This window comes from Sander lucioperca, chromosome 5 (assembly GCF_008315115.2).
Source record: "Sander lucioperca isolate FBNREF2018 chromosome 5, SLUC_FBN_1.2, whole genome shotgun sequence".
Taxonomy (NCBI): domain Eukaryota; kingdom Metazoa; phylum Chordata; class Actinopteri; order Perciformes; family Percidae; genus Sander; species Sander lucioperca.
Window position 1 is genome coordinate 21,482,563 of NC_050177.1, and position 19,700 is coordinate 21,502,262.

The 19,700-nt window shown below is 39.1% G+C and overlaps 1 protein-coding gene and 1 pseudogene across 4 annotated transcripts in view; both read left to right on the top strand.

Moving 5' to 3' along the window:
• The first annotated feature begins 1,107 nt into the window (after positions 1-1,107).
• Positions 1,108-15,976, top strand: LOC116048357 (annotated as a pseudogene).
• Positions 15,977-17,809: 1,833 nt separating this feature from the next.
• Positions 17,810-19,700, top strand: part of spartb (spartin b) — an 11,068-nt gene continuing 9,177 nt past the window's right edge. Inside the window, exons 1-2 of one of the 4 annotated variants that reach the window (XM_031297427.2) lie at positions 17,810-18,123; positions 18,658-19,502. In XM_031297427.2, the coding sequence (XP_031153287.1) occupies positions 18,663-19,502 (840 nt within the window). In that variant the 5' untranslated portion in view covers positions 17,810-18,123; positions 18,658-18,662. The remainder of the gene's footprint in view (positions 18,124-18,657; positions 19,503-19,700) is intronic. The other 3 variants (XM_031297428.2, XR_004897326.1, XM_031297430.2) reach the window with 3 other exon arrangements.

Sequence of the window (19,700 nt, forward strand, 5' to 3'; positions counted from 1 at the left end):
GACAAAAATTAGCAATGCCATGAAACATGTTGTTTTGCTAATTGGCAATTTGCTATTAGTCATGAAAACTTTGTTTGAAGTACCAATGCACAAATACTTACCACAACATGCTTCCGCAGATTAGATGTGGAGTTATTGAATGCTGCCAGTTCAGTCACCTTTGGCAGGCACATCTGGCATTGCACGATGATACTATTTGCCCTATTGAAATTAAATGAAAAACAGTCTAGTGACAATACGCGTCAGTGGGGCTGTAAACTGTGTCGCAGCTCGCTGGAAGGAGAGCCGCCTGACGGATCCATAGACAGACGTCTATGGACGCAGCTCGGGAGACGTTCTCCAGAGTTGCAGGGAGTGGGGAGGGACAGTTAGCGGTAACGGGTCAGCGGACCGCTAACGTTAGAGCCGGCGGCAGTCAGCCTAGATGCTGATGATTTGTCACTGTCATTGGCAATTTGTTTTTCTTCCTTTCGGTTTTCGTTAGTCAAAGTTTTTGTTTTTTTTACTCAGTAACGGATGGGATTTGTAATGTAGCGAAATACAATACTTCACTCAAAACGTAATCAAGTACATTTTAAATTACCGATTTTAAAAACTACTTGAAAAATCAACTCAATACAGTAACGTGAGTAAATGTATTTCGTTACTTTCCACCTCTGGTTTGCAGTGTGTTTAGCGATTGTTGCTGTAATTCTAAGCCAATAAAGTGTGTTCACTCGGGTGCAGAGGACGGCAAGGTAGTGTTATTTTTAGCGGTTCCTACCGTAATTCTAAGCCGAGGAAGTGTTTCTGTCCGTCAGGTGGAGAGGACAGTGACTATCAATATAGCCAGCATCTAACGTTAGCTACTCCGCTGTGCTGTAAAGTAACATCTGGCTATGTGAGACAAACAATTAGCAACATTGTTGTGGATGCTGCGATCTCAGCCTGGCAACCTCCGTGAACTTCGAGTCTGGGGAGGAGGGGGCGGGAGACGGCTCTCTCCAGTATTTTGAATTTGTACTGCAGTAACTATTTTAAACACTAGCTGTCAGTATTACATATTGCACCTTTTGCAAAAAGATTGTGGTTATAACTTATGGTTACAGTATTATGGTTAGGCAAGTAAACATGGTTTAGTACAGGGAAAGATTGTGGTTACAGAAAAAAAATGGCAATAATATTAACTGTAGGGATGTGATGGGATGCAGACTCCAAACTCCAGCATGAAATTCTGAGGAGCTATACACACTTGCTCATCCACCACGGTAATCTCCTCATCCTTACTTTCTGCCTCATTCATTATATATAGGGCACAATACTTCCAAAGATAGCACTGGAGTGATGACACCAGGGTTATCTCGGCTTGGGCTTGGAGGCTAAATATTTGAATAGAAAGCATATACTGTACAACTGGGGGCATGGAGGAAAAACATGTTGAATGAGGGGAGGCACCAGTGAAAAATGTAGGATAGTATATTTTTGGAGCTTGGACTAAAAGTTTGAGTATCCTGCCCTTGGTTGCATTTATTATTCTTTTTCTTTAATCTGTTTTTTGGGCATCCCCCGCTAGAATAAGTATAAGTATAATTGTATATAAGTATGTATGTAAAATGTATTTTAGAGCGCTTAGAGCGCTTATCACAGATAAAAATCAAAAAGTGCTTTACATAAAAACATACATGATGATACATATTAAAAACACAATGCACAATAAAAATTACAATATAATACATAAAAACTAAAGTGCAAATGGGTCAACTAAACGCCTGTCAGATTTTTTTAAAGAGTCCACAGCAAGACACAGGGGCGTCACACTGGGGGGGAAAAGGGACTGAATATCTAGGGCCTTCATGTGAGGAGGGCTCAAAAAGATGCTAGAATGAATAGCTGTGGATGCAGGGAGGGGCCCATAGAGAATGCCTTTCTACAGGGCCCAGAATTTGGTGCTACGCCCCTGGCAAGATGTAAGAGTGGAGGCAGCGCGCTCCATGGTCTCGGTGCTACAGACTCAAAAGATCAATCACCACGGGTCTTAAGACAGGTGGCACAGACAGTATATTTACCATATTAGACCTGAGCTGACAAATATAGTTGAAGTATGCAGGTGCTTGACCGTGCAATGCTCTGTAAGTAAGAGTGAGAATTTTAAACTGAATCCTATATGCGACAGGAAGCCAGCGAAGAGACTTAAGAACAGGGCTCTTTTAACAAAGTTACTAAAGTTAGGCTACTTAATATTTTTTTCTGTGGCCTAAACCAGTTGTAAAATACTTCACCCTTGTGGAATCCAAGTATACAATGTTTTTTTAAAGTTACAATGCATTAGAATGGATTTATGAACACACATGCACAGTAGGAGCCAAGGAAACCCTGATTTACAATACCGTAGGGAATAATGTTGAAAATGATTCACACATGACTTCATAATTAAGCCATTAGTGCACAGGTTTGCAGTGTAATCATTGTTCATTGTAGGTTACACATAAAAGTTTTGTTTTTGCTGCTGGTTACAGGAGTGAGAAGGCAATATTTCACTCTTTTCCTTCAGGATCAGTTAACTGGTGGCCAAAAACACTGCCCTTCCCCTCCTCCAGCAGTTTGTCATGAGCCACGTAGACGGGATTCCCTGCGCTTTCCTGGTCCAGTTTTCCAGTCTGCCGTTTCCTCTCTGTCCAGCCAGTGGCAGTACGATGGTCTGAGAATTGGCTCAGTTTTGCTTCATCACTGCAGGGAGTTTACAGTTCCACACAAACATGTGAGCAATATAATATTCTTAGGAAGACAACTAATTGAATCATTACTTCGTAACACAAGAAAGAATTATTGTAAGAAGTTCCACGTAAGTAGTTTTTTCTGGAAGAAAACCTTAAGTGAAAGGAGCAGATTTCCGACGACATTAAGGCCACGCCTGACATAACCTCATCATCCCCATGGAGTGAAGCAAGTCCATCATCACATATTCCTGTTGTCAAGCACAGTTTAAACTCACAGATGTTCTTCAAAGAATCTGGTCAGGCTAAATTACTGAAAAATGTCTCAAAAATGATGCACAAGATATTTTGAATTTTCCATGTGATCCAATGCTGAAGTCCATAAAAACTGATTACTTGGAAATTAATATTTCAGTTATTAGAACCAGCAGACAGAATGAAATATGTGATGAGTTCAAACAGCATTAACAACATGTTTAAAAATCCTCTTAAGACTTGTTTTGAGATGTATAAAAATACTCTGCAGTGATCGATAATTTGCATCTGATATGGTTTTTTACACTTTAAAAAAGGTACAATGGCCTGCTTCAAAACAATGACATCTACCTAATTGAAAAATACAGATTAAATTATTTTGCAAAAGACTAGCTGCTGTACAAAAGATGTCTCCTACTTCACTGAACAGTCTATTCAGTGTATGTGCTCTGGATGCTTTGAATTTGCACAGCACACTTTGATTAATTGCCAAACTGATTGTGATGGACATAATTCCTGCTTGTATGTACAGGCCTTTAACTCAGATTTAATGTGAACACAGAGAAACGTTCCCCCTTCGGCAGATCAAGTTGAAAACAGCATTCTAGTTTAAAACTCTGCACATACATCATTCTGCACAAAGGTCAAACATCCAAGTGAAGTAAAGTAAACAGTTTTACTGGAGGGGGACTTCAGTCAAACTTTGAAGTGCTATGGGAAATTTAAGGAGATTATTTTCAATGTTAAGATTCCAGAGGCTAGTCATAAACTAGACGGTTTACTTAATGGTAGTAAAGAAAACATTTTTTAAAACCTTTTTTATAAGGTTTGTGAGTTAGGATGAGGAGTTCCAGCCTCTCATGACTCTGCATTGGTTAACAGCTAAAGCAGGTATAGTTCTACAGTAATTTACACCATGACCTACCATGTTATTCATACATCTTCTTTTTTTTAGACACTATACAATGTGAATGGATTGTTTCAGTCTTAGCCTTGAGATGAGACAATATAGCAGAGCCACACCTACATGCAGCTGATGAATTCCTCCATTTTTCTCACTTGGAAAATGTAGCCAAGAGGGCTGTAAGTCATGATGTGTTGAGACAAGCGGTGACCTTATTACTGTACGGCAAGATTTGCATTAGCTTCCTACCTTGATTGTGGGTTATGTTTCACAAGTAAATAAATTCATTTGACTTTATAGACCCTTTTTATATGATATCTATCTAGCGTCAGAAACAGAATATGGCCAAAATGAAAAAACCCGACCCAGTTTATCTTAGGCAGCTGTGTTGTCACAATACAGCTGCCTAAGATAAACTGGGTCGGGTTTTAACATTTTGGCCATATATTAACAATACTATTGTGGCACAATGTTATTTTGCTGACGTTGCTTTTGTGTACTCATCTTTTTAAACAAATCCCTGCTATTGTATCATGATGCATACTAAATATGAAGCAATGTTATTATGATGCATTTTAAGGTACCACTGCAGGTCATTCATCATGTTTTCAACACTCACTTAACATACCCTGTCAGTCATGATGACAATTACAGTCCCTTTTCTCTCTAGGGGAAACTAGGACTGAGTCCTTTCATTTCAATCATTTACCCCCATCAAGGGCTTCTGTTTTCCACATTTTTAAAAATCAGATGCAAGCAAAACCCTCAATATGTTCCTTATTTTTCTATCTCTTAGATTGGTTGTTTGCCGTCTTGATGTTGATGTAGCCAATATGTTTGGCCTTCTTCCCTACACTTTCTTGCCAATGATATTTTACTGTCTTCGGAAACCGCACCAATGATGTTTGCATGTGTTTGTGAATCTTCCATTACTGGCTTTGTCATTAGTTTAGCTCATCTACTTGATATTCTTCAAATATGGGCAGTGACTTTAGGTTCATACCCACAGTATTCAACATGCAAATAGGGCAGTATACATTTGACCTGAATCAGGTTCATGATCATTAGTAGCTCAGCCTAACATGGTCTGACAAAGACAGAACTTCCCTCAGAAGGCCACTATCTGTGCAGCAAGGGTTTGATTTGTAGTGACCTCAGGCAACTTTTTAGTTTTGTGATTCAGAAATGTGGTTTATCAGAGTTGCTGGTAGCAAAGCAATCATGTTACAGTTCAGTACAGTTCCAGTTCTGGCAAGAAAGTATGCAATATGTACAATATGACAATACATTACAATATTACAATGAACATTAGTGAGTAAGTTCTTCACTGGTAAATGGAAGTGCACTTAGCTCCATGGACTGAACATATAAACAGAGTGATTCCTCTCATCTAAATATCATGCAGCTACAATTATACTTTAGCAAAACAATTTAAAGGGGCGCTATGCAGTTTGGGCCATTTCTTCGCTGTTTTCCGGCTTTTTGCTCGCAGGTTTCTCTATAGAGCACCCCCTACAGCTTCAGAATAGATATCAGAACAGCTCCTATGTCCTATATCTGACAATGCTTTCCTAGCTTTCTGTTTCTTTTTTGCCAGCTCAGCCATGACGATAGTGTGAAAAACTCCATCGCTACCTTGTTAGCCGATTCCTGAATGGGCGTATGTGTGCAGTGCCGTGAAGCAATTCGTTACATCACCTTTAATCTGCTTTAGCCTGAGTGTAATCAACAACCACATGACCGCAATTCACTAGTTGAGCCCAAGTTCAAAGTGCCACTCCCTTTAATGTTTTTAATATAATTATGAACACAGAAACTAGAAGCAACAGGGGCAAAGTAAACGTTACTATCTTTGTTTTGGAATTTTTACTGAGGAAAATGTCTTAACCCACGCACAACACCTTCCCCCGAGTTGCAGTTCATGGGAAACATACCTTACTTTAGTGCAAATGACGTGAGTTATCGCAGTCATTTCTCAGTGCTCATGCATGCAGAGCTATCAGATTGCTGGAATGATTTCTCATAGCCCCTGGTAAAGCTGATAACTTTTTAACAGCTGAGTGATTTATTGAAGAAACTTTTATTCATTTATTTATTATGAGTGTGCACTTAAAGGTTTACCTTCATGTTATACTTAATCATTCCTAAACTGTATAAGACTGTTTCAGATTAGTTGTACCCCATTCCATATTTAGCACACTTTTAACCAGACACAGCGGTTATACTGAGGACAGAATGTTTTTCCAAATATTAGAGCCTTGTTTCACCTTGAGTATGATAGCTCATGAGTGTGCAGCTTCTTGGACTCAGAAAAGAACAGGACCTCCTCTCTCATAAATCACAGGGCAGAGAAAGGTTTACTAGGGAGTGTGATCCAGAAGAAAAAACACTGTAACGTATACGAGGAAATCAACAGAACAATGAACATTTGTTAAAAAAAAGAAAAAAAGGATGAGGACATTAACACTTAATGATCGTTTTTTATACTATTTCAGTGTCCTGCAACTTTATGACTAAAGTTGACACTCATAAACCGAGCTCACAAGTCTTACGGATGTGATCTCCCACCCATCTGTCATTTCTCCCTATATGTATGTATGTACCTTGTGATTAATGGAGTGTTTTCAGATCTCTCATCATACCTTTTTAACATGAAAAAGATGCTTACCTGAGGCAACCCTGACAGCCACATGTCTGATACTCTATCACTTTGAGTGTTTCTCTCTATGACATTAAGAATTATTAAGTGCTAATAATTGGATCCTGTCATGGGTGTCTTCACTTCAACAAAAGAAAAGTTAATAAACACAATACTGGATTTTTCTACATTTGTTGTTGGGAACTTGCTGCTGGGGAACACTTGTCTGGAAACCAGAGCACATTGTTGGTGCCTGAAGGAGAAACTGTAACCAGTATCCACTATGGGGACAATACATCATGAGCCTCAGTAGACGGTTGAGGGGAAACTGTGACATGATGTTCTGATGTCCATAGGAACTGCATTAATGCATATGGGTTTTATTAGGTGTGCACAAGAGGTATGTATTTGTGTCTCAAGCATAGCAAAATGTGGGACAGAGGACACAGCTGCCCTACTTTTTGGATTTTTTTCCAGCTTCAGTAGGAAAAGAAAGACAACCTGGTTGCATATTTTCCATCTCGTTCTGTCTATAGTTATGGTAAAGTTTGTTCTATCACTTTTTAATAAATCACTTTAATTCAATAACATGAAACACATGTAATTCAATGAATTACACATTTATTTATTTTCATACATTTGTTGATATACTATTTTTATTTGGTGACATTGTTCTATATTGATTTCAACATCTGTAGATGTAATCTCTCGCTGTGTCTAAGTAATTTATATAAAACGTAATAATAAAACTTGATATGGCATTGCAGTGACATGCTGTAGCTTCCTTGTTATGTTTGCATATTTAATGTGCTTGCCCAAGGAGCTATGAATACATTATACATTATACATACTGGCAACATTAACCACTGCAGCTGATGCAAAGAGTAAGTCAAGCCTGATTTGATTTCTGATTTGAATGTTGTTCTCAGTAATATTAGTTGTCAGAAATGTATTTAGTTATGGTACAAATCACACACACACACACACACACACACACACATATATATATATATATATATATATATATATATATATATAATTTGTGATTTTGCAGGGCTACAAAAGATGCATAAAAGTCCCATGTGTGATACACCTATAAGTGTGTTGCATCATGTTGTGTTTTTGCAGTTGAGTAAAGAAAAGAAAGGCTAATGTTTTCCGCAAACAGCCAGGTTATAATTTATACAGGTGAAATGAATAGCTGAGAAAATTGTTTTTCAGAAGCTGTTGCAGCACTTTTGAACGTTACTATGTTATTATCTCAAAGGCATACCACACATCGAGATGTATCATTAGGTGACATCATCCGTCACTTTTAACCATCATTTTTCTGTTTTGGACCCTCAACATCCTTTACATGCTGAGTTCCAGATGCTTCCATCGGCAGCGGAGGTTTAATCTCCCCAAAGGTGGCCCTTATAGATACAGATTGCCCTTTGTTCCCCCCCTCCGGATGTCATGTGATTGTGTCTTCTTTTTCCATGACTCATGGTGGCAGTGTGGGAGATATGGATCTTGTGCTGTGCTGTGCTGTGTATTATATTTATTTGTGTTGGACTACTGTCTACAAAGAAAATTGCCCCTTGGGGATATTAAAGTTTTTTTTAAACCTTTAAAACTTGAATAAACAAGGACCATTTTACATATTACATATTATGAAACAAAGTGAAGTATTATAGAACATATGAAATACAGCAATAAAGTATTGCCATAATTGTATCCATAATCACATCTAGCACAAAAAATAAAGGACAAAACAGGTTTGAGACACATAACTAACTTATTATTAAACACAATGTTAAATGTAGCCTAACTGTGTGTTGTAATGTAATGTAGTGATTTAACTAGGAAATAAGATGTCAGACAAAGGGCAAAACAGTTTATGATTTCTTTTTAAGGAAGCAAAATGTACAATATTAACTAACAGTATTGAAGAGATCCACAGAGCAGCCTGTACAATTATTTATTACAGGCTAATCTGCTGAATTCTTTCATATTTACATTTATAGACATTTAATGTATATATGTGTGTGTGTGTGTGTGTGTGTGTGTGTGTGTGTGTGTGTGTGTGTGTGTGTGTGTGTGTGTGTGTCATTCATGCAACTAAATTGAGGAGAAAACACAACATTAAAACTCCATGAAAATACAGCAGCTTTGTGAAGTTAAATTGCTTAAATATCTGAGGATAAAATTAAACCAATGAACTATTTTGATTGATTGATTGATTGATTGATTGATTGATTGATTGATTGATTGATTGATTGATTGATTGATTGATTGATTTTTAAAACAGGGACAATGCACAAATAAACATTAAACTTGTTAAAGAAGAGAATATGTCTTGGGCCAGGTTATAACAACAATTGCTAATTTCCACCTGTAGTCCCTGGGCAGGTATGACAAATTTAAAAAATAACAGTTTTAAATAGAAATTTCACAGGATTATAGATAACGTGATGTCCATAGTAATTAAAAACAAGCAATTTAGCAAAAGAACAGGAAAACAGGGACGCCATCAGCCCACTCACTCTCTCCCCCCCTTCCCAAGCATACACACTCAAACAATTTAGCAGCAGCTTAGGCACATTGAATCTTATCTTGCTTTTTCTTTTTCTTTCACCAAACACGTGCACATCATTTGAATGTTGGCTGAGTTATTTATCACTGTGTTGTCATTCCTTTCAGTGAGTGCTGAAACAATCAAGTCTGTTTATTCTGTGCAAAGAACGCTGAGAGCCTGTTTTAGGTTTAACGAAATCTTAATGTGGCTTCTTCGGGTGTGGCAACAGTGTTGATAAAGAACAATAACAGAACAATAGCAATAACAACAGATAAAGCAGTCATGGTGTCAACTTTTAATGATTGATGAATGATCATTAGTGGCTGTCCTTGCTTCCTTCAACTAAAAAGAAATGTTATTATTTAGATTTTTTAGATTAGAAATTTGATTGCTCTTACCAAAACCACATCTATTATTCTTTAGATTTAAAAGAAATTAGCTTTGCAAAAACAATGAAGGGCACATATGTTGCTCATATGTGAACCAACATGAAAGACGAGTATCATCAGCCTGTTTCAGTTCCAGACTTTTGTTGTTGTTGAGCTCACCACGATGAAATATAATAAATTTACAACTTCCTCATGGAGGTTCAGCTAGCAAAATAGTCAACAATATGAAGACATGCGATATATTTGAACTACATCTCTGAGGCATAATAAACCATAGAATGTGCATATGTGAGAGCTACAACTAAATACAGAAAAAGTAGGCTATAAAGAGGTTAAAGTACTGTGTGGTGTATTATTTATGAGTTTATTCAAAGGAGAATCATCATCAACAAATTCTCTTTTATTCACTTGAATTACAGTTTTAATAATATGCACAATTTTAAACAGGGAAAGTTAACTTTAGGGACAAGAGCTTAAATTCCTTTTAAATGAACGTGTTTCCTTTGTGATAGGAAACAAAAAAATCATTGGGGTGACATAGTTCCTGCTGCAAAAAGGAAACGGTTCTAAAGCCATAAAGTATTACCTCCTTATGTGTGAAGAGCGTGTCCAGTCTGGTCCATCTCTGGTATTTGTGCAGGATGTATGCTGGAAATCTGTCAAACTGCATGGGGATGAGACTGTTCATTACATGCCTTCATGCTCACAGAGACTATCATGGGCTCATGCAGAAACTGGCGGCAGTCAGAATAATAAAACAGGGACATAAAAGATTGTGAAAAAGGGACTTCTTAGTAGATGCATGTTTATTTGACTTTTAATGCCTGCAGACTTTTCTGTTTAATGCCCATATGCTGGCAATTAAATGGTAATTAGTGGCACATTTCTGCCAAACTGTATGCCTAATCATTTCCATGCTCAGACAAACTGCTTAAATTATGAGGGTTAAAAAAGATTTTGATGAACTTGAAACCACAGTAGTATAAACACCACTCTTTTTTTCCATTTCCATGTCTCATCATAGTTTTCCATTTGAGATCGGATTTGGCACCCTCTGCAGAATATAGTCATATATATCAGTAGGCTACTCCTCTCCATTTAACACTCTTCTGCTATATTTAGTTTAAACCAGAGATCTTCAACAGGGGGTCCGGGACCCCTAGGGGGTCCTCAGAGTTACTGCAGGGGGGCTGCCAAATTATTGTAAATTTTTTGAAAGTGCCCATAGGAGTAATTTACAGGGTTACAACCCCCTAATAATCCAAACTGGCCAGTGCAACCCCCCAAAAAACCTATTATAATTTCCTATACATAAATAAAGACATTTGCACCATACATTGATGCAGAAAATGCATTCATTGTTGCAGAAAAAATTACCAGAATGCAGGAAATGAAGTGTTTGATATGCTCAAAAATATAATTTTGCTCTAAAGTGGAGATCTGAACCCCCCAAAGTTATGCCCTTGACTGTGCCACATGTATGTTTAACATTAAAACATGCTTTATAAAATCATGCCAACAATTATTTTAATAGCTTATGCACTAAAAAGGTATGTACAAAATTAATTTTAAAGTGCCCATATTATGAAAAAATCACTTTTTCTGGGATTTGGGGTGTTATGTTGTGTCTCTGGTGCTTCCACACACATACAAACTTTGAAAAAAATCCATCCATGCTGTTTAGAGTGAGATACTGTTTCTGAATGTGTCCTGCCTTCAGTCTCTGGGTGAGCTGTTCAAAATCAGCACGGCTTGTGACGTCACAAGCCGAAACGAGCTGACTAACCGCAACCATTAGCTCGTAGCGTTAGCATTAGCATGCTAACGCTAGCATGCTACCTCGTTCTCAATAGCAAAGCACTGCTACAACACACACAAGTTCACCATAATCTACAAAAGAACTACTTACATGTGCGCCCTCATTTAGAAGTCTCCCAGCTAATCCTGCCTTGTAACTGACCGAAGTTGTAGAAACAGCCTTTCTTTTACTGTCTATGGAGCTAGCTAGCTGACATGATCTACATCTGAGCTACTGCACATGTGCAGTGCAATCAAAGATAGTACAGAAGAAGAAGAAGAAAAGAGGTCTCACTCTGTAGCTAAAAGAGAGACCAGGTGAAAAGAGGATCTGCAGCAGTGAGAGAGAGCGGTGCAGTACAACAAAAATATGGTGTTTTTTGAAAATTAAACCATGTAAACCTATTCTGGTATAACCTTAAAATACAATTATGAACCTGAAAATGAGCATAATATGGCTGCTTTAAGATTAACGCAGATTAATCCATTCCATATTGACGTTTGACCGGGAGCCGTTCTAGCCACCATTGGACTGTAAAATGAAGGAGGGAGACAAGACTGCGCTGCCTGGATCATTAACTGGAACATTTACTTGTAAAAATCTTCTTCCTGCCAACCCTGGCTACCGAAATCTGGTGCCACTGATATGTCTGCACTTCTCTCTGGTGCTCTGAAGACGATACAGGCAACACAAACACCGCTGCACGTGACGCTAGTTAACCCTATACTTGACAGCAGCTAACGTTAGCCTACCGCTAGCTAGTAGCTGGATTAAACACGGTTACAATGCTGACAGCTAACGCTAAACGGTGTAAAGTTTGACTGTGTTTTACTGTAGAGGACTGTGACTCAACAGCGGGATGTAACAATCTGCAGCTGCCGTCGGAAAAACAACACAGTTCAATGAAAACTGGTAAACTACAGCTTCGTGGTGCATTTGAAGTTATTGGAAATGTCCTTGGTGGTTGTTTTTCTCGTTCAACAGCAATTTACTGGTGAAATAAGTTATTGTTATTCATTATTATTAAATCATTTAATTTTGACCATATGGCCTTAGCAATAAACAAGCCTTTAATGTCACCAACTGTTGTTTAGTACCCTTTGTTTTCTTTTCTTTTTTTACTTTCTTAAAAAGTATCGGTTCAGGCACCGTTAATTATGTATGCGATTCATATATATATATATATATATATATATATATATGGTTGCTCCTTTTAAATACAGTAGTGCAGCAACATCTAAATGCTCACCTTCTAGCATACTGTATGTAATTATTTAACATTTATTAGACCTATGTTCTTATTTTCTTGATTGTATGGAAACAAAATATGCAGATTTGAGTGGCAGTTGCTCAGTCAGTAGGGAGTTAGGTTTGGAACCGGAGAGTTGTTGGTTCAAGTCCCCATACGGACCAAAGTATGGTGGTGGACTGGTAGCTGGAGAGGTGCCAGTTCACCTCCTGGGCACTGCCCCTTGAGCAAGGCACTGAACCCCCAACTACTCGGGGGGGCCTTTCCATGGGCAGCTCTCTCACTCTGACATCTCTCCATTAGTGCATGTAGAGGTACTGAGCATGTGTGTGTAATTCAGGCCTGTCTGTAATGTGTGTAATAACAACAGAATGAAAACATTGTAATTTCCCCTTGAGAGATTAATAAAGTATACATTATTATTATTATTAATGACTGATTTATTTATCTTTCTTTCTATTTTTTAACCATTCATTTTGTTATTCATATTTATCTGTTATGTTCTGCTTCTCATATTGAGGCTAATAATCGCCAGGGGGTACAATAATGGCAGTAAAAACATGACATCACATTAATGAATTAATAAGTTATGTTCTTATATATTGTTTGGTTTAATTTTCAAACACAATAAATAATGGTTTCTGATTAGAGTAGGCCTACTTACATTGATGAATATGCCATTTGGCTAATAGAAAAATGTGGGGTCAAGTAATTGAGTGACCATAGTACATATTTGTTTCCACAAGGCTTTTGACCAACTTTAGACTGGGAATCTACCTTGTTGTTTGTATATTATGTTATGTTATATCAGATACAGTTTAAAAAGGCTACATATGCAAAAAACAGTAAAATCTCCCTTTATTGCATTTTCACAAATAGAATAAAGCTTTCACAAATCTCAAACTGTGTTTTTAAGATTCCTTAGACTCTCTGGGATAATTTAGTCCAGATTTGACAAGTCTAGGTATTGTGGTTTTGGATCTGGACCTGGTCCAATGTGGTCTATATGTGAAAAAAAAACGTGTTCTCATAAAGACAATAAAGCTTTCACAAATCTAAAAGTGTGTTTTAGACATAATTAATAATTTACCTTAATGACTAACACTCATTCAATACAGTAAGAGGTTCAAAAACCGGAGGATCAGTCACTTAGCAATGTAAATCGGACAGTTTTAAGTTCCCCTTAAATTTCCCCTTAACTGCCAAATCGGAAGATGCGAATCGGATGCCAACTTCAGCGTCGTGTCCCTGCACAGATATTTTATGTAATATTATATATATTCTCAAATCAACATGTGATTATTTTTCTGCCTTAATCACATTTATTTCATTTTAAGACTGTAAATAAATGTGCAGCATGTGTCAGGTGGCTTGGTCATGATGTTGTGGTACCTGGTTCTTTGTAAAGATCCTTTTTTATTTCTTTTTCCCCTCTTCCCTTTGGACCTTTGCTTTTGAGGTGTGATGATCTCAAGCATCTAATTAGACATGGTTTAAACATAAACATATACAGTAGATGTCTGGCAATATTTCACAGTAAATGTTACAAATGTTTGTTTTCCTCCAGCATGAGTGTACCATTTAGTTTTCTTTTCCATTGTCACATGTCTAAAATAATGCGAATGGGTAAATAACCGTATTTCTATTTTCCACAGCGTGAGTGTATCTCCATCCACGTTGGTCAGGCTGGTGTCCAGATTGGCAATGCCTGCTGGGAGCTTTACTGCCTGGAACATGGGATCCAGCCAGACGGACAGATGCCCAGTGACAAGACTTGCGGAGGAGGAGATGATTCCTTCAACACCTTCTTTAGTGAGACTGGAGCTGGAAAGCACGTCCCCAGAGCTATTTTTGTGGACCTGGAGCCCACTGTTGTCGGTAAACTCTATTTAAATATATAGATGCCATAGTTACCTTATTTCATCAAGTCAAACCCTCAAGTGATTTCTGATTAAATCGGTCTCCTTAGATGAGGTGCGCACTGGGACCTACCGCCAGCTGTTCCACCCTGAGCTGAGGAGGATGCTGCCAACAACTACGCCCGTGGACACTACACCATCGGCAAAGAGATCATCCACCTGGTGCTGGACAGGATCCGCAAACTGGTGGTTAACTTAATATCAAGAGGATGCATTCCTAATTTTCACATATTAAATTAAATGACATATCTCATATGTGATCACTGTCTCTCCCTCTCTGTCCTCAGGCTGACCAGTGCACTGGCCTTCAGGGCTTCCTGGTTTTCCACAGCTTCGGAGGTGGGACCAGCTCTGGTTTCACCTCCCTGCTGATGGAGCGTCTGTCTGTCGACTATGGCAAGAAGTCCAAGCTGGAATTCGCCATCTAACCAGCTCCCCAGGTGTCCACCGCTGTGGTGGAGCCCTACAACGCTATCCTGACAACCCACACCACCCTGGAGCACTCTGACTGTGCCTTCATGGTGGATAACGAGGCCATCTATGATATCTGCCGTAGGAACCTCGATATCGAGCGTCCTTCTTACACCAACCTCAACAGGTTGATCAATCAGATTTTGTCCTCCGTCACTGCTTCCCTTCGTTTCGATGGTGCCCTCAATGTTGATCTGACAGAGTTCCAGACCAACTTGGTGCCATATCCCCGTGTCGATTGCCCTCTGGCCACCTATGCCCCTGTAATCTCTGCTGAGAAGGCTTACCATGAGCAACTCTCAGTGTCAGAAATCACCAATGCCTGCTTTGAACCAGCCAATCAGTTTGTAAAATGTGACCCTCGCCACGGCAAATACATGGCTTGCTGCCTTTTGTATCGTGGTGATGTGGTGCCCAAAGATGTAAATGCTGCCATTGCCACAATCAAGACCAAGCGCTCCATCCAGTTTGTGGACTGGTGCCCCACTGGTTTCAAGGTGGGCATCAACTACCAGCCGCCCACTGTAGTTCCTGGTGGAGACCTAGCCAAGGTCCAGAGGGCTGTGTGCATGCTGAGCAACACCACTGCTATTGCAGAGGCCTGGGCTCGGCTTGACCACAAATTTGATCTGATGTACGCTAAGCGTGCCTTTGTTCATTGGTATGTGGGTGAGGGTATGGAGGAGGGAGAGTTCTCTGAGGCCAGAGAGGACATGGCAGCTCTAGAGAAGGATTATGAAGAGGTTGGAGTGGACTCTATTGAGGGTGAGGGAGAGGAGGAAGGAGAGGAGTAGGGTATACTTACTAATAAGTAAATCTAAATTTAAAGTGTCTTTCCTGTACAATATACAGGAGCACAATGTTTTGCATTTGTTTTTAGAAGTGTACCCATGTGTTTGAGCAATAAATGTGTCACTGTAGTTGTAAAAAGTTATTTGCCTTTGTTTACTGGTATTTGGGTGAGGGTATGGAGGAGGGAGAGTTCTCAGGCCAGAGAGGACATGGCAGCTCTGGAGAAGGATTATGAGAAGGTTGGAGCTGATAGTTTTGGAGATGATAATGATGGAGAGTAATATTAAACAGGCATGCATTCCCCTTTATTGATCTCTGATTTGTTATTAATGTAAAAAATGAAGTTTGTTCATTAACTGCACTATTTTCTGCTCTCTTTAAAACAGACTAAATGTGAAATGATACAGATTATACAACTGACTTGATGAAAAGCATTAGGGTAATGGTTAGTATCAATATTTTAATGTTAAGAACTCCAAAACAGATGTATAGCAGTTTTTTTTTCCCATTTAAGACAAATCCTCAAACTGTTTTTGCTCTAGCATTATGTAACTACTGTAGGAAGTAAAAGAAAAAATCATTTCTAATCCTTTTTCTCAACAAATGGGGACCTCTGGTGGTATCATGCTGTACACCAGGAAGAAGATGTGATGGAAAGGAAAACCAAGAAACTTAATGCGGTATCCTTTCAACAGGACATCTATTATCACAGTATATTGTACTGAAATATATAATTTAATATGAAACTTTCATCTACTTTTTTTCCCCTTCTAACAGAGGAGTTTTGTGTCACGCTTTGAAGAGAAGCAAGGCTTGGAGGGCCAGGTGAAGACAGTGCTTTTTGTGGAAAAGAATGGTTTATCCAACACTGCCACCTAGTGACTACAACCAGGAACTCGCCAGAGTGAGCTACCTACCATTATGGAAATGTGGGCAGAGGTATTTTACGGTGCATCTTTTAATTCTGCAGAAACTCAATCAGTAACCGATACACATCAGTATAATTTGCATCATTGCTGGCATACCTAAAGTTCTGGTGATAACAGATGTACAAACTTGTGGTAGCCTGTGATGTAAGGAGCATTTAAAGTCATTTCAAGTCACATGCTGGCAGAAAGCTTGAGCTAACAATGTTGTTTGTGCAACGGTATATGAACTTTGACCTGGTATTATAAATGAGTGTGCTCTGTGCTTCATGTCAGCTGTGCACCAAGTATTTATTTAGTCAGTCAGGATTACAGAGCAGACCGCATTTCTGGTTTATTAATCGGAATCAGAAAGGAGTTTATTGCCACAGTACGTGGGATTTGCCTTGGTGATTGGTGCATACATACACAAACAAACAAACATATTAAACATGAATACGGAATAAACAATAAATACAGAATAAAAAAAATATAGTATGTGCAGATGTATAGTCCAGGGTGGAGGTAAGTGCAAGTGTAATGACTAGGGATGGGGAGGTCTAAGTCAGTGCTTTTATTAAAGACACTGAAATCTGTTAACATCATTTGTAGTATTTTTCATTTAGCCAGTTTATCTTTTCAGATCATTCAGTACAATAATCAACATTAAAAATAGTGTTAATTCAAAACTTATTTCAGAGGCATTGCACAAGACAAGCTTATTGTATGGGTCAACTTTAAGCAATAGTATTTACTAACCTGCATTTGTAGTACTCAAATCTCATTTCGGGCAATATACTAGTTCAGCTACACTTTATTTACAGTGTAGAGCAACTGCTCAAAAAACAAAAAACTAATTTAATAAGTCATTAACCATAGAAATCACACAATCAAAAAAAACTCATCACATCCAGACAGGACACAAAGTAAAAATAAAAGCATAGACTGTATTATACAATCTATTCTTTTAACATATATTGTATGTATATTTTGGCTATTTACTTGCACTTATTTACCGCAGTGAATTCCTTGAATAAATCTCTTAAAAACTCAGAAATATGAAAAGTATGTCAAGCACTTTGTCTGTGCCCTTTCCTCCGTGTTAGTAGAGCCAAAGAGGAGAGACTAGTGTATTGCGTGGATGTATTAAGAGTAGTTCATCGGGCGTTGATGCAGCCATGGTAGCATCACTTCCGGTTAATACTTTCAAAATAAAACAAAGTATAGCTACGCTTCAGGGCACATCAGGGGCATGACGTTACATGTTATTTTGTCATGTTGAAGCGAAGTGTCGATACATCCTGTCACAATACTTCAAAGGTCAACATTGTGGAGAGTAGTGTGTAACATCACTACTACGTTTCACTGGAGAGTCGTAAAAGGTCCATCAGCGATTACCGAGGACCGACAGACCACAACTTTACTCAGGGCGAAGGTTGCTGACGCTGTTCAATAGTTAGAAGGATCCGTTTTGACAAGAACACGTCACGTTAGCTACAAGATAGCTAACTGACTAATTAAGTTGTTTTTCGGAGTTTTTCGCTCACTGGGTAAGCCTGGATACCGTAAGCTAATGAAGGAGCTAATGCTGACGAGCTAATACTAATCATGTTATTAACAGACTTGTTATATTTACGTTGCTGTTGGTACAATGACATGGCGTAATAGCTGAACTCGTGTAAACAGAAACGTTAGCTGGTGTTAGTTTGTGTCGACAACTTTAAAATCAGCATTAGCCTACTTTAGCGACATATTTTAAACCAGATAAACAAACGCACATAACTGCAGTGAATTAGCTATGTAACTTATTTTATCAACAGCAGTCAGAGAGACTACTCAGTACATTTACACGGGCCTTCTTTCTGAGTGATATTAAACTATTTCTAATTGTCAATAAGGTGATCGTAACACTGGGGCCGAAGTTAAGTCAGCAGTAGAATAACCTTTAGCCTTAAATAACGTAAAGTATTATGATGTGTGTTACATTCTAGCAATGGTGACAATCTGCCCTCTCATGCTGGACATCATTAGTGCTGTATGTATGGATAAGGTAAATTGTAAACAAAGCTAATGTCTTATTTCAGAGGGAATGGAGAAAGCTAAACAAGATGCATTCGACAGTGCCAGACTTCAAGTTATCAAAGATGGCTATGAGAGGGCTTTCGAGTGCATTAATAAAGGACTCACAATAGATGAAGCTGGGGAGAAGGCACAGGCCCTGGAGCTCTACAAGCGAGGGCGACAGCACCTTCTCCGGGCCATTAGTGTGCCCTCACAAGGAGAGGAGTGTGTCGGCAGCTCCTGGGAATCAGCCAGGCAGATGCAGCAGAAGATGCAGGAGACGCTGAACAACATCACCACTCGCCTGGCCATACTAGAGACCAGCTCGGACCTTGAATCTGCAACTACACTGAACACTAGCAGTGTGTCTGGCCTTGATGCTACAAACGTGTCTGAAGAAGGTCTCTACCCAAAACTTCCCACCAAAAACAAGCCAGAGAAGCCAGCTCCACCAAAGCTACTTACTCCTAACAGCCAGGCAGCAGGAGCTGTAGGAGGGGTGCCAGCATGCAGTAGTGAGGGTCTACCTCTCTCACCTACCAGACAGCCTGTGGTTCCAGCGGAAAAGCCTCCAGCTTACTCTCCTCAGGCAGCTGACGGCCACCTATCTGTCTCATATGGAACGGAGTCAGGGGAAATGTCATTGGTTGGGGATGAGTTCTACAGCCGTACATCTAACTCAACACCATCTCCCCAGAGTATGGGAGAAGAAGGAGAGGAGCTGGTGTATATCCCTCATGGTGTACAGATATTCTTTGTCACTCCTGAAGGGCAGGTGAGCGCTCCGTCGTACCCGGGCTTCCTGCGGCTGGTGAAGTTTACTGGTGACCATGAAGCGAGGCCCAACCGACCACCAGCATTTCTGCAGGTAAGAGAAAATAAATATGTCCAGCACACTAAACACTCACTGGTATAAGTTTGAAAGGACTAGATTAGCCCTCGTGTCCATCTGATGCAATAAGTACAAGTGAAATGTCATCACTGCAGTGTCACCAGTCATTCTTGTACCATTGAACCTGATTTTGTAACATTTGCTCGGCTAATCAAGACCTCTTTGACTGTGAGT